The following is a 14,943-nucleotide window of genomic DNA, read 5'->3' on the forward strand; positions in this document are numbered from 1 at the left end:
CTGGAGCACCGGAGGAGGCTTTCCCCCCCCCGCCCCCGCTGCCCGCCGAGGGGCTCGGACCGAGACGCCCCCCGCGCCCCGCCGGAGAGGGGCCCCGCGCCTTGAGGATTACCCGCCGGCCGGGGGCGGGTAGCGAGGATCGCGCCCCCCCGGCGGCCGGGCCGGCCCCCCCCGCCCGCGGCGCGCCCCCTGCCGGCCGCGCTGCCCCGCTCCGCCCGCCGCCAGGGGCCGGACCGCGGCTGCCGCCCCGGGCAGCGGAGGCGCGGGCCGCAGCCGGGAGCGCCTGCTGCTTCTGCCCCCGCGCCGGGCCCGTCTCCTCAGACATGCCCCGCTCTGGCGGCCGGGCTCGCCGAGGATCATGACTGCAGCGGCCAACTGGGTGGCGAACGGGGCCAGCCTGGAGGACTGTCACTCCAACCTCTTCTCGCTGGTGAGTGCCCGCGGGCGGGGGAACGGCGGCTCCGGCCGCGCAGCGAGTTTGCCGGTTGGGTGCAGCTGCCGGGGGCTTTATAGTCAGGGCCCGTGGGGCTGCTCCTCCGCTGGCCCCTCCCCCGGCCCGGCTCCCCGTGTTTATTTTGCTCTTTAACGTGGTTTGCTGCGAGTGTGTGCATCGCTTTCCCGGCTGCGCTCCTCTCGACGGGAGAGCGGATTGTGTGTCCGCTCTGCATGTGCGACCATCTTCTCCGGTAAACAGCCTTTTCTCCCCGCCTCCCTTGGCACTCCGTGCCCTGTGTGCTTTGTGCCTGCCGAACTGTGGGGTTTTTCTTTCCTTTCACCGTGGCAAACGCCATTTCAGCAGCAGCAGCGGCGAACAGTCATGTAGTGTGATTGTCTGTCGGACTCACGCTCTGGGCTCTTGTGACTGCACGTCAGCTGTTGTTACGGCGAGGTCTCCTCTTTGCATAGATCGTGCTTGGGGCAGGAGGCTAAAAAAAAAAAAAAAAAAAACAACAACCCAAACCTTCGAATTTTTTCTTCTCTGAAGAAAAAAACAGTAGCTGTAAATGTGGTGTGCCGGATAGCTTGAGTGCCTAGATGCTGTCTACCCATCTTACTGGTAATTGACAACTTCCTACTCATACTGCGTGGTTTAATGTTGCAGAAATTATGCTATCGGTTTTGGCTAGCTACAGATTTGTAATTTAAAACAAGAAAACAATTTGTTTCTGTGTAAGGACAAAGCCATATGGAAATACCGGGCTTTATTTTACCTGATACATACAGGAACATTATTCCTTGTGGCTGGGCAACAGCTGAGTGAGCGAGAGGGCTGTTTGATCATCAGGAGCCTTCTAGTGCTACCAAGGGTGATGTCTGAGGGGAGGAGGGATGTGTAGTGCATGGTACGGTATAGCTAAAACAAAAACTTGTAATGCAAGTTTGCGGATAGCATGTATGAAAGATTTATGGTGCATAACCCCCTCCCCGCATCAGAGCTCTGCCAGAATTGGAGGTGGGTGCATATGTTGTTCTTTTTTGAATAGAACGGAAGAGATTGTTGTTGGCTCCTTTGTAGGAGTTAAGGGGAAAAAAAATTAATTTAAAATGCAAATGATCAAGCTCTTTGTTTTATGTTTTTTACCTTTTATTGCTCTATGGTCATTATTTTGCCCTTTTTTTTTTTATATGGTATGTATGTTTGGTTTTTATTTTGCTCATACCTTTTAAGAATCTGGGACAAGAGCCATAGTCACTTATGCTGCTAGGAAACTGGCCCAGAGGTTCTTCTGTGAGAATAAATGGAGTTCTTGCTTTGGCTTTTTATTGAGTTGCTAGGTTATATAAGTTTGTATTTATGCTTCAGTTTGATAGCATTTTCTAATATTTATAAATATATAGCAGTGCTATAGGTATCAAGATGTGGGAATTGTTAGGGGGATTTGGAATACGCTGCTCTCACCCAGTAAGAAAAATAAAGCATGAGGAAGACAATTGTATCTGTCTGTAAGAGCAAGGCAGTGAATGGTTTGTCCTGTGCAGATGGTTGTGAAGTCCCTATTTATTAATGGAAAATTGAGTAGTGTAACTTTTCATGGAGTTGCAATCTGCAAATCTGTCACTGGTAAAAATAATTGTTGGTGTACAATTAGCATAAATTACAAAGTGAAGTTATTTCATGGTTATTGTAGTTTGGTCTTTTTTTCTCCAACTTACTAGAGTAGGGAAATGTTGAATTTTAAATGGGTGTGTAATAGCATTGAAATAAGTTTAGGAAAATTCTTTTGCAAGTGTGTTTAGTAATAATAATGAGTTTAACGTGCAACCCTTTTATCTCCTGTGTAATTTTGTGGGAGGTATCCATACCTGTAATGTGGTTCTAGGTATGAAACTGTAACGTTTTTATTGTTTTCTGGCTCTAGTTGCAAAAAAAAATTCCAATGAAATAGTTTTGGTTTTTTTTTTTTTTTTTTAATATAGTGTATATGCAAACACACAGTAACTATTAGGGGGATTTACTTTAAATTATGTTAATGTTTGTTAGGATTTATCTGTCAGTTCAAGATATTAAGACAGGAAATACAGACTGGAAATATATGGCCAACACTACCGACCCTTTAACCTCAAATTGTCATATTCCTTTCAAAATTTATGAAGTGTTAAAGCTACAGTAGTTTAGATTACTAATTAGAGAAACTTTTGGTAATCATTTATTTTTTCAGTGCAACAGAACGAAAACATGCACAAACTAAATCAACTGTTGATGGGAATTCATTCATTTTTTAGGAATGAAGTGGATTACAAATCTTTTTTTAAACTGATTCTGCTATTAGGAGTTGACAATTAGAGTTAATTGTTTTATTGCAGGCTTTGTTTTGGGTGTGAATCACAAAGAAATGTTCTTGACTGGAGAATTGCAGTTCTGAAGTAGTTATAATCGACTGTGATTCTGTTTGTTTATGTTTAAATAATAATATTTCTTCCCACAAACATTTGTTTTGTTGAAGAGGGAACACTATCTCCCCGCCCCAGAGAAGCCAGAGCTCTGTGGTGAGTCTGTCTGGTTGCTGTAGCGGATTTGGGGTGGTTTAACAGTTCATGATGTTTTGCTTATTTTCCTGTTGACTGTGGACAATCTTTAGAGAGAGATTAGGCACCACTGTTGCTCTTGAATCTTTTTTATGGAAAATATTTTCTAAAAGCTTTTTAGTAACCGATACCCTGATGTCCAGAATGTATAGAATGTTCTTAACTCAAAATATTTCATGTGAGGGGAAGGCGCAGCCTTAAGTTAAGGTTTGAAATTTAGCTTTGAATAGCCAGAGGCAGAGTGTGATCTTGGGCTTGCACAGTTGGGTTTCATGAAGTGTCCCTCTGGACTTAGTGACGCAAAGGGCTGTTGTCTGTATTGTGCGTTACTCTGTATTGAAGCAGGAATCCGGTGCTTTTCTAGAAAATGGGTTAATGTTTGCGTGGCCTGTCAGGGAAAAAACCCCACAAACAACCTACACAAAGAAATCTAGAATTTTCCTGTAAAAGTCAAGCATTTCTTAGTAAGGTGATATAAGGGCCAGCTTGCATATTTGTACATCAGAATACATCTCAGATATGAACTTTTTTATACTGGCATACACAGCAGATTAGGGGGCTTGCTCATTAAAAATACATTTTCTCTCCAAAATTGCTAGGATTCTAGCACAGCAGTAGGACAAATTATATTTATCCTAACTCTGTTTTTGCAGTAGTCACAGTGTCTGCTGCTGCTTCTGAAAAAGGATGTCTGTTTATCAAAACAGTATTTAATATGCCATTGTTAAGGGCCAGTTTATTTAAATACTAATTAAGAGTTGTCTAATAACTATTTAGAGACAAAGTGTTCTGAGGTAATACGCTTTGTATTAAAACTTCAGACCCAGCTGGCAAACAGTCTTCCTATGAATAATCTTTAATCATAAAAGTAGTCTTACTGAAATTAATTTGATTTTTTTCCTGTGAGTAAGGGTTAATCATACGACAGTGAGGGCTTGCACGAAGCATGAAGATGTTTCCTCAACTGTCTGGTTTAGCCGCCACCATGGATCAAAAGGCACAAGTCAGTCTCTGAAAATAGGGATGAAGTTGCATAACGTTTCGTACGCTGGAGCTGGAAAAAAGAGTACAGCAAAGGGTGTCAGGAATGATCTGAAATTTGGAGTAGCTTTCATGTGGTGAAAGATTAGATACTGTAGGAGTCTTCAGCCTGGAAGAGACGTGATTGTTTTCTTGGAAAGTGAGACCTATTTATAGAGGACTTTACAGAAGCTGGTATGGAAGATGATGTGACTGCTTGTTTAAATGTGTTCTTACAGAAACCTGCTGCCAGGAAGGTCTGCTTAGTAGGAATTGTGTCTTTGTTCCAGTTAATGTTCCAAGGCAGACTTACAAACTCTAAAGGTCACTGTTGCTGTTACTTTTTTTCAGTTCCCAACCGGGAACAGAAGTTGTTGACCTCAATCAGTGAATTTTGTTGCCGTTTTCATAACGAAACTGAAAGCAGTCAAGGAAATCTGAGATGGCATTTGAATTATTTTCTGAAAGGTTTTTCATGGCATCAGAAAATGAAGATTAGGAATGCAGAGATGGCCAGTGAGGTGCTCTTTGGTGTTGCATAATTGTCAGTAAAGGACTTCGCAGTAAATGGTTGATTGCCCAACCAAATCCATAAGTAGCAGTAAATTAACCAGTAGTCATTCCTGCTTATTGTATTATCATCAATGCAGTGCTTCAAGCAGTAGGCTGTTGTTTTGGCAAGCAGGATGTTACATCACTACGTAGTAGATGTCTTGCCTTTTTGAAATTTTATGTAGGTGTGAATTTACATGTATATATATCTAAGAAACGGAATTAACCTCTCAAGTTTTGCAAAAGTATTTGATTCTTCAGTTATCTTTGTCCTGAATTTTATTAGGTAACAGGATAGAAGTAGAAAAATGACATTTTCTACTTCTAATAGTAGAAGTATTCCTGCTAATAAAAGATTATTTCAGGTTTTAAATCACTTCAGTGGTAGGGTTTTATTATGTCCTGTCAGAGTATTCGACAGTTTAATGGGTGTGAGTTTGAAGAAAATAGACCCAGATTTGCAAAGAGATTGGGACGGAGCGACGTTCAGCTGGCTTGCCCGGCTTTGGGAGTGGAATTACTGACTCTGGGTTAGGTAACTCACCTCTTCTGAATATTGCACAAAGAAAATCGGGTGAGCAGGAGGGACATTTGCCATTAAGGGCGAAGTATGCCAAAGAACCCCGAGCTAGCCGCTAAGAAATATTTGAGTGAGGTTTTCTTGAAATCCTGATTATCTTCTGAACGTACATGTACACTGAGGCTGTGAGTCCTTCAATAACCATGTTCTTATTTTGGGGACAACACGAGTCCTTTGCTGAGACAGCTGTTGTGAAAGTTGACATGATTAAGAAAATACTCAAATATTAGGCTGATGTAGGTGCATAGGATTTTTCTTAAATATATCTTAAGAATCACAATTTACAGGTGCTGTAATACTGTCTGAAAATACATATTTATGAATTTTTCTACATAATTATTGCAGTATTGACACCATAACCCCCGTTCTCATCCCCCACCCCCACCCCCCCCGGCTTCATTTGATCTTGAATTTGTTTCCCCTTCTGCTTCTGGGAGCACTTCCTGAGAGACAGTGAAGAAGGAACTCTTTAGTCCTATATGTAGACCTTATATTATTTTCCTTCTTGACAATGCAGTTCTGAAAAAATGTAAAGAAACTGAAATTTTTGAACTGCAGTGGAAAAAAAAAATTGTGGTACATGAGATATCTGATGTTAACATGATTATCTTTGGTCACTTGATGAAGAAGGAATTTCTGTGGATTTATTTTCATTTTTACTCTCTAAGTTTTCAAAAATGTTATGCCTTTTTAAAGGTGTGTGTGTAAAGATGCACTGTTTTTTAAATACCTAAAAGTATCAGTGTTACTGGAATGTTAGGCTTTGTAGTAAGTTGAGCATCTAGGCTTGTTTGAAGCTTTCTGTTCATTGGATGAGAATGCTTAACCTGTCGTCTCCACTTTTCCCTGATCACTACAGGGAACTACACCCACCTCCCCACCCCTTCCAGTCCTCACTTTTACATCCTTAGTTTTGGTGGCATCTTTTTATCAGGGTTTGACTAAAATATCCCTGCTCATATTCACTTTGAGGGTGGTAGGGCACTGGAACAGGTTGCCCAGAGAGGTTGTTGAGGCCCCATCCCTGGAGGTGTTCAAGGCCAGGCTGGATGTGGCCTTGGGCAACCTGGTCTAGTTGGAGGTGTCCCTGTTCATGGCAGGGGGGTTGGAACTCGATGATCTTCAGGGTCCTTTCCAAACTAAACCGTTCTATGATTCTATGATATCAAGAATGCTGCTACAGATTTCGTCTCGCATCCAGTGACTGGGACCATGTTGCACCTTTCTGCTTTCTTCCATTGTCTTCCCTTGTGGTTACATCTCCCCAAAGTTACTGTGTGTTCACTTCCAAAGCCTTGAGCTCTATTCCTTCTCTGCCTTTTATTTTTCATTCAGTACTGACTGACTCCAATGTACACCAGGATCATCAAATTAGAAATTAATATCTTTTTTTTTTTTCCAGTTCCTTTGTGTTTGTGGAAGGTTGCCAGTTGATGTCTGCAGACTTACTCCATTGTTGTCCTACAAACCCTTCTCCTAAGCTTGTTTGTAGGATCCTGCAGACAATCTAATAACACTGAATAGATGGTTGGTCTTTTCTGACTGGTGTTGTTAAGGCTGACAAGTATAGTTTTACATTCTTTCAAGTCTGTATATTCATGTACTGTTCTGTGGGAGAGTAGTATGCTTTTGTGTAGAGTTGAGCATAGTGGGATTTGCAACTTGTTGGTGCCATAGTAACACAAATAATATATAAAAAAAATACTGTTCTGCCTAGAAGCGTGCTCGTTTTAGTATTATTTACTGTTTAGCATCACCAGTTTTGAAAGTGCACAAGTATTTTCAACAGCAGATCCTGAATCAAATCCAGGGCAAGCTTTTATACTGCTTTCATTTTAAGCTCTGAGTATTGCTTTAAAAATAGGTCCTCTTTCCTGGAGTTCCCTGACATCAGCCAGTATTTTCAAAGAGAGACCGGCTAATAAAAATATTCTGCTCTAACAGACCTCAAAATACTGCTAAAACATTGTGTTGGATTCCCTCTGTAGACAGTTGTGAAGTATATACCGCCGGGATAACAGGCCTGTGATACTAAGAATGACAGCTTGTGTGGTTTCCTGCTGTGGCTTCAGCTAGTTACGGAGTCTTGCATTAGTGTGATCGCTATACTGTAAAATGATAATGACGTCTGAACATAAACCACTTTGATACTATATAGTAAGTTTAACTTTTCAGATCAGAAGGGTTCTTACCATTTTACTTGGTGAGATGATGCCTGGTTTTTGGTATCTCACAAATGTAAGAGGTTTAAGCAGTCTCTCCTTTGGCTTGTGCTGTGAATTTTGATTAATTTTGATAAATCCTGACTCTTGTTTCCTACCTCAGTCTGTTAAAAAGTGTTATTGAGCCATGAGTGGCTTAATTCACTTTCCTAAGCAGAATTGCAATAGTGCATATGGAAATGTGACTCCAGCTTTTAGTGGCATTTCTCCCTTGTTTCTTTGAGACAGGAAATTTTATTATGTGTTGCTGTTGTATAATGTGCCCCTAGGCAATATTTACGTTTGTGACTAACACAGATGAGCTCAAACATACACAAAGACCTTGTCCCTGTACAAAGGAATGTATTTAATCAGTATACGGAAAAGGAGAAAAATCAACAGTCTTCTAAAATTAATTTTTAGCAGATGATATGATGCATGTATTTGTGTATCACTTCTCATTAGGCATTTACCTCTGCTTTCTTTAGTCAGCCAGTGTTGCAGTGTAGTGTCCTAGTTTTGTTTATGAAAAGAAAATATTGATTACAGAGGAAAAGGTGTGTTTTTTTCCATCTTTAATTTTTCTCCCTTCCCCTTCACTCTTCTTCTGTGCTTTGGTGACCCCAAAAGGATTCAGAAGCTCACATTTAAGCCTGGATCGTGGAACTGACCTAGTGAAAAACTTTTCCCCCTTCTCACTCCCTATCCAGCTCTGTGTACCTCTTATTCCTCTTTCTCCCCATCAAGTTTTGGCAGCAGCCTGGATTGAAAATGGCTGTGTAACCACAATCCATGTCTTAGAGAAGGAAATTTGAAGCTTGTTCACTAAAAATGTATTTAATTCATCTTTTAGCTTTAAAAGAGCTATGCTGTGGTCAGTACTTTTTTGTTGCCTACTCTTATAGCTCTATATTTGCCCATAAAATACAATATTGTGTGAGAACAGAGGGTTGAAAACACAATGTAGAGGAACACTGTTCTGTACCTACTGACCAGGCATTGGCAGCCTTCTGTTTTTGGTAATGATGCATTCACAGCTGACAGCTATGAGACATAAGTTTCAAAATGTGCTGATTGTTACAGTATAAAACCATGACTTTTCTCTTATTGGAGTCTCTGGTTTACTAGGAAGTTTTCAAATCTAGGCTGGTATATCTGCAGCCTCTTAGTGTCAGGTTTTTATGAGTCTCGCTTCATGTGTGTCCCACAACATTACTGAATTTGTAGGTGGTTCTGGGTGAGTTAAAAATTCATTCCAGGAACATCTTATAGTGACTGTGTCAAGTATTTTTGTAAAAAAAGAATTGCTTTGCTGACAGAATAGGTTAATTGGTTAAATTACTGTATTCTGAATTTGCTGGTTTCATTTTTAGCCCAGTGTTTCTGGCTATTAAATTTTGTGTGTGTATATTAATAAAATTTTGACTGGAGTTCTCTGTGAATTTCCATAATTTTCTTCTGGCAGGAGTTGCTGGATTCTTGTCTTTGCAGGAATGACAGTAAGAAAGCTGGCAAAATGAAGCTACATGACCAGTCATGTAGTGGATTTATTTACTACTTTCTATATTTAAGGAAGATTCATAGGAAAGAATTCTTCAGGTGGTGTTTTTTTGAAAGGGCTAAGGGATTTGGCAGTCTGCCTAACAATTTGAGCTTGATTTGATGTCACTGGTCAAGACAATGTTGATGTTAAAGAACCAGGGCTGTCTGATCGTATTTCTGCACTGGTACTACCTTCCTAGCCTGGAGCCAGGAATCTGGGTCAGAGCCCATTTGGGCAGGCAGCGTGGTGCTTCGCAGGTCAGTGACGGACTGTGTGAGCTGTTGCTGGTATTCACTAGGCAATTCTGCTTAGATGTGGTGTACAAAAATGTTCTAGTTCTGAGCTTTTAAATGCAGATTTTTGTATAAGGGAAGAAAAGGAACTGTGTTTTTTAACTCAGTATGCCAAAGTTTACTCTGCTTGGGTTGTTACTTCCTCCAGCCCACCCCACTTTATTTTTTTCTGCCCATATGTCAGATTACTTGGTTTGGGAAACATCTGATAGTCCATTGTACGACTCTGATGTTTGACATTTCCTTCCTCCTTCAGTTTAAAAAAAAAAAAAGTTTAAAAAGTTACAGTTGGGGGAAGAGAGAAGATTCCTTTGTTTACTTGCAGGTTTGCTTTTGTCATCATTTTTCATGTGTTGGAATACATTTCTGTAAGAGGGGATTTTTTTAATTTGGAAAATGGGCAGTTACTTTGTTCTGATTCTGTATTTTGGAAGGGAACTTGCAAACCTAGTTGTTCACCCTATCGTAGAAAAGTTGCCTAGCAAAGTTGCACATCTGTTTGCTTTCTTTTATGTGCTATCTGAGGTGTGCAGTGGTAGTTTTCATTTTATTATCTGTTCTCAACCATTTATGCAGAATTTAAAATATAATTGAGTCCCTTTTGTAAAGAAACTGGCTGAAGTGTTAAGGAACTCAGAGGTGCCTTTTAGCATGCTCTCTAAAACAGTGTCCCTAACCTGACCTGCAGGGTAGTTCACTACCTAAACCTAGGGTTTGTTAAAATGAAAAGAATGCATTCAATCCCTTCTGTCTTTTGTCTTGGAGATGGCATTTTGCTTCCAGGCATTGTGTGCTTCCATTGCATACAGCCTACGCTGCTATGTGTTCACTTCTGACATGGGTAAGCTTCATTCCACTTCTTCCCCTCTTCCCCATAAAAACACCCAAAACAAACCAAAACCCACCACGTCTTGTTTTTAAATGCGTTTGTCTGTTTAGGCTTTATTGGGTAGGTGTGTTCTCCAAGACATGGATAGGTGGTGTGTAGTAGCATCCTCTGAAACCTAGATTCCTCCCTATTCAGTACCTGGTTTGTTGTTCAGATTGGCTTTTCCGTTTCACTTTCTTGTACTTGGTGGTGAGACCCCGTCAGGACACCTTCCCCCTTCACCTGTCTGTATCGGTGCAAAAGGCAGTAAGTGTGGGTGCGTGGAAGTGCATGCCTGTGTGAGTTTAAATCGCGTGCTGACCTGAGAAGATGTTGCTGCCATTTTCCAGTTTCCTTATATTTTTGTGTCTTGAATTTTTTTGACTCAAAAGCATCTTTTCAAGTAGTAGCTAGATCTCAGCCCTTTGGCTTTCAGTCACGCTCATGACATGATCCTGTTACATCTCTGTCTGATGAACTTAGTTACAGCCTTTACCATGGAGGAGAGCTGACGAGCCAGGTGCCAGTTTGGAACTGGATATGGAGATTTGCTGAATCGGTTAAGGTACTGGAGATTTGCTAACCAAAGTCATTCACTGAAGGTGAAAGATGTTGATGTAACTCAGAGGTTCTTCTCTCAGAAATTCCATATTTTGTTCTTTTCTTTTTTGTTGTTGTTGTGCTATAATTAATTTTTTTAAGAGTTCCTGTAGTTGGTCCTGAATGACTATTACTGTTTCATTGGTGGACGTTTGTTACTGGCTCGAGGATGGCAGGTCTGAGAGCTATTTTGAGGGTAATTGTTGACTCTGCTCCTCATGCGCTGATAAAGATTTCAAAAATGCTGGTATGGTACCTGGCTAAACAACACGGCACGGGAACAGCTTTGTTGAATTGGAACAAAAGTCCATCAGTGTTCTGTCTCAATGGTGGCCAGTGGTTGGTTGTCCTGCTGGATTTAGTGGAGAGTTGTGTTGGTGCCTGTCAGTGTAACAGCTGCTACATTGTCAGTGAGAGCAACCTGTATTGCACGGCTTTTTGTGTTTGGGAAATCACCTGCAGGCTTGCTATAGCCACTCATAGCAATGCTACAGTTTTTCTGGGAGAAGAACAGGAGACCCAAAAAATCTGCTGCAAAAGTGCTTTCCCTCCTGTAGACGTTAGCAGTTACCTGGAGAACGACTAAGAGTAGGTCAAGGACACAGTAATACTTCCCTTGAATAATCTCTCAGGCTCTCTATGTATTTGGTTGAGAGATTTCTTGAACCAGGTAGATATTTAATAGACAATTTTAAAACTAGTACCTAAGATTTTATCCTGACACAAAAAGTTCAGCCATCTCATTTTAGATTGAGTCTGCATTCTGCTAATTTAATTTGATACTTGGAAGGCACAACCAGCTGCTGTTCTCCAGAGACCCTCATAGCTTCCCTCTTTTAGACCCAACAGTCCTAATCCTTTAATGCTTTTCATTGTATGGAATATACACTTTTTGACCATTCCTTTAATTTTTCTATTTTCTCTACTTTTTTGATGTGGCAAAACAAGAACTGCAGTTAGCAGTGAAGGTGCAGAGCTACATGTGCATCGCGATGGCCTGACAACTTCTGTGTCATCGTCTGTTTCTTTTGTAAGAATTTCTAACTTTTGGTTTTGTTTTGCCAACCTGTTTTTGCAGCGGACTCTAGGAAGATACTGTTTCTCTTTCAGTACATCTGCGTGCGCTCACTTTCCTTCCTTCTGCTGTGTTTTATTTTAGTCTTTTACTTTAGCTTTTAACCTTGAAGTTCTGTGGCGGCTGGGGTATGTATCAGCAATTTGGGCACTTTTATCAGATTTATGCTTGCCACTCAAAACTTCTTTGTTACTGCTGAAACGTGAGCATTAATGTTGGAGTCCTTTTATATTTTTCAGTGGGAAGGATGGTACTTAGGTGCTATCTCAAATTCCTTTTAAGGCTAGTCTGACTTTTGTTTCTTTGAAACTATCTATGAATCTTCCTAGCTGCCTCCTCTCCTACGTAAGCAGAATCACACTGACATTGAGGAGAGAGAGGGGAAAAACACCTCATTTCTGTCAACACTGTTTACTTTTTAGGCATAAAAGCTCATGCTGTTTGTAGCTTTTAATAATGCTATCTGTGGGCTCTATTATTTTAGAAGTAGCTTGATTTTCTGGTCCTCGATACTATGATACAGTATCTCAAATGTCCCCAGGTACAGAAGTCCGTCAGGAAGATATCTGATAATAGGATTTTGGTTACAGCTAAATCCTTCACTGAGACTTGGCAAAGATAAAAGATGACATACAAATGCCCTGACGCTGTTGCTTGTCACAAACAGCTCTGAAGTAGTAGCATTTAGATAATCTGTTCCAGGGGGTATGAAGGAAGAGGGCAGCATAGTATGGGGTGAAGAGATTTATCCAACAGAAAATGGTTTCGGGCACACGTGCCGCATGCAGTGATGTGCTCAGTTTCTTGCTGGCTTTAAGAGCAAATGAACAACAACAACAGCAAAAAGGTTTGTTTTTTTTTTTTTTTTTTTAATCCTTCATTTTTAAAAGATTGTTAGTGGCTGTCCTTTATCCTTTTTTTCCCAGCCACTTGACTATGCCCTTATACAGGGACAGGATTAAAGTCAAACATGTCATTCGGCTGGTGATCAGTTGCATATTAAGAAGAATGACGCTCGGCTGATCATTCAGCTTTTTGAAGCACAGGTTCTCTGTTGGCCGTGTGAGGCTCACTTCAGAATTAGATTTTATTTTTTAAATGTGTTGTTTTTTTCCATTCTTGAATTCAAAGTGTCAAAAAGTTTGAAGAGCTTTGTTTATGCAGTTATTGCAATGCTTGTCTGCCAGTCGCGTTGCCGAACGGGAATGTCACTTTGAAGCTGAGCCAGGGCTGGTCCAGTGCAGGACGAGGCCTCTCGTCACGGCCGTGCGGTTCTGTCCTTTTTATGGGACAGAAGGGTTAAGCCCTGAGGGAAGGGAACATAAACCATTCCCCCCCCCCCCCCTTTTTTTTTTTTTAAATGGATAGGATAAAGAGTGGAATGTTGATATGTGGTTTAGTAAATGATCTGATATCAGGAGATTATGCAGGGTTGAGTCAGTTGGTTTGTTTTGGTTTTTTAAACCGAGAGAGTTACAGACCCGGGAGTAAAAGATAGGAGAGAGTGTGTGTGTACAGGTGCTCGCTGCTGCTTCAGTCTCACTGCACAAAGCGGGGCTATCCAAATAGGAATCTTTCTCAGAGTGTAGAAATAATATATAGCTATGAAGAAGAAAATTTTGTTAGTTAAGCAGTCTCCTCTGTTCCCTGATGCGCTGTTCTTTTTTTCTTTCTTCTGTTCTTTCAATTCACTTGTCAGGGACTTACACAGATGTTACTAAATATTTTATTTCAGTGGGAGTGGGGGACAAGAGTTGTTGTCAGCCTATGTGTTTGCCTCCCCCATAAGCACATGGTGTTACAGAGTATTTTTCAGTCCTCCGATCTCCATCCTTTTGTCCTTCCTTCCTAGTGAGGTGTATCAAGATGACATAATTTTTAGCTGGTATTTAAACGGCTTGAGTAGAGTGTGAAATGATATTTTGTTGCTGTGTGAGGATGATGTGGTGAAATGAAACACTGTAACCAAAACAGATGGTGCTAATCTTGAATCTGTCCACAAGATCTTACAGCATTTAATTAAAATGGTGCTGTAATTCCCATGACACCTTTAACTACAGTTTAAATTCCTGGACTATGAACTAAGGGCTTTCTAATACAGGTTTTTACTCATGTGAGTAGTCCTTAGTATGAGTCTCTAGTGGCTTCAGAATAGCTACTTACTTGAATGAAGCTCTCTAACACGAGACTCTTAATAAAACTGGCAAATATATATGTCACATATTTTTAATGTTCCAATTTGAAGCACAAATTGTAGACTGAAGACTTAGCAACTACGGTATCCTACATAGAAGCAAACAAAAATCTGAATTAGAGAAATTGTTTAGATTGTGCCTGACTTCAGAGGCTGGGAAATAGCGTTTTGAGGTACCCTGGACAAGTTAACATCTTCCCCTTGGTTAGAAAGGTGTATGATGAAAGCTTTTTCATTTTTATATTCCCCTTGGTTAACTGAAACTTGTTTGTAGAAGTACCTGACTTAAGAGGCGTGGTGTGGTTTGGTTTTTTTACATTACTTGCTTCTTTTCTGAAGAGAATTAGAGAATCATCTTTGAAGCACTGTGCAGACTGCGTTTGGCTGAGTAGCGCCTTTTGGACAGGCAACTGGGAAGTATTTTTATAGCTGGTTTTTGTTTTGTTTTGTTTCAGATAGGAGAACTGAGAAAGATAAAATGACCTGAACAATGCCGTGTTGAGAAAGTCAGGGTTGGAGCTGAGGGCCTGCGTGATGGATATCTAGTTCCTAAGACCCTTCAAGCCTTTTCTGTAGATCTTTGCCTCCTTTTCAAGTATATCCTTCCTATTTTGAAAGTACTGCAGTACTGAATTTCTACGCTCTGAGGCCTGGGTCTGCCTTAGCTTTTCTTACCATTCTGTCCTATACAAAGAAGGAAAAATAATGTGATTATGTATTTTTAGCCATTGTTTTTAGTGTAGAGAAGTACAATAATACAGAAATTACTCTGCTTTACACTTGGTGTGGCCAAATACAAGAATCTCTCAGACTTTTTATGCTCTGCCTTTTTCTGGTTCTGCTGGGTCTGTATTCTTGTATAATCTGTCCAAGGGAGCTTTGTGTATTAAAATGGGTGGAATTACTCAAGCCTTCTGGAGAAGTTCATTTAGATTGGTCTGTCCATTTCCTGTACTAAGTATATAGGCCAAAAAGCATTGGGGGGGGGGG

General features: G+C 40.7%; 1 protein-coding gene across 1 annotated transcript in view; it reads left to right on the top strand.

Annotated features, from left to right (window-relative positions):
• Positions 1-233: 233 nt before the first annotated feature.
• Positions 234-14,943, top strand: part of MED13L (mediator complex subunit 13L) — a 203,163-nt gene continuing 188,453 nt past the window's right edge. The window contains exon 1 of the mRNA XM_082491423.1: positions 234-430. Within this exon, the coding sequence (XP_082347549.1) occupies positions 359-430 (72 nt within the window). The 5' untranslated portion in view covers positions 234-358. The remainder of the gene's footprint in view (positions 431-14,943) is intronic.

The sequence above is a fragment of the Vanellus vanellus genome (genome assembly GCF_965231255.1).
Source record: "Vanellus vanellus genome assembly, chromosome: 16".
Lineage (NCBI taxonomy): Eukaryota > Metazoa > Chordata > Aves > Charadriiformes > Charadriidae > Vanellus > Vanellus vanellus.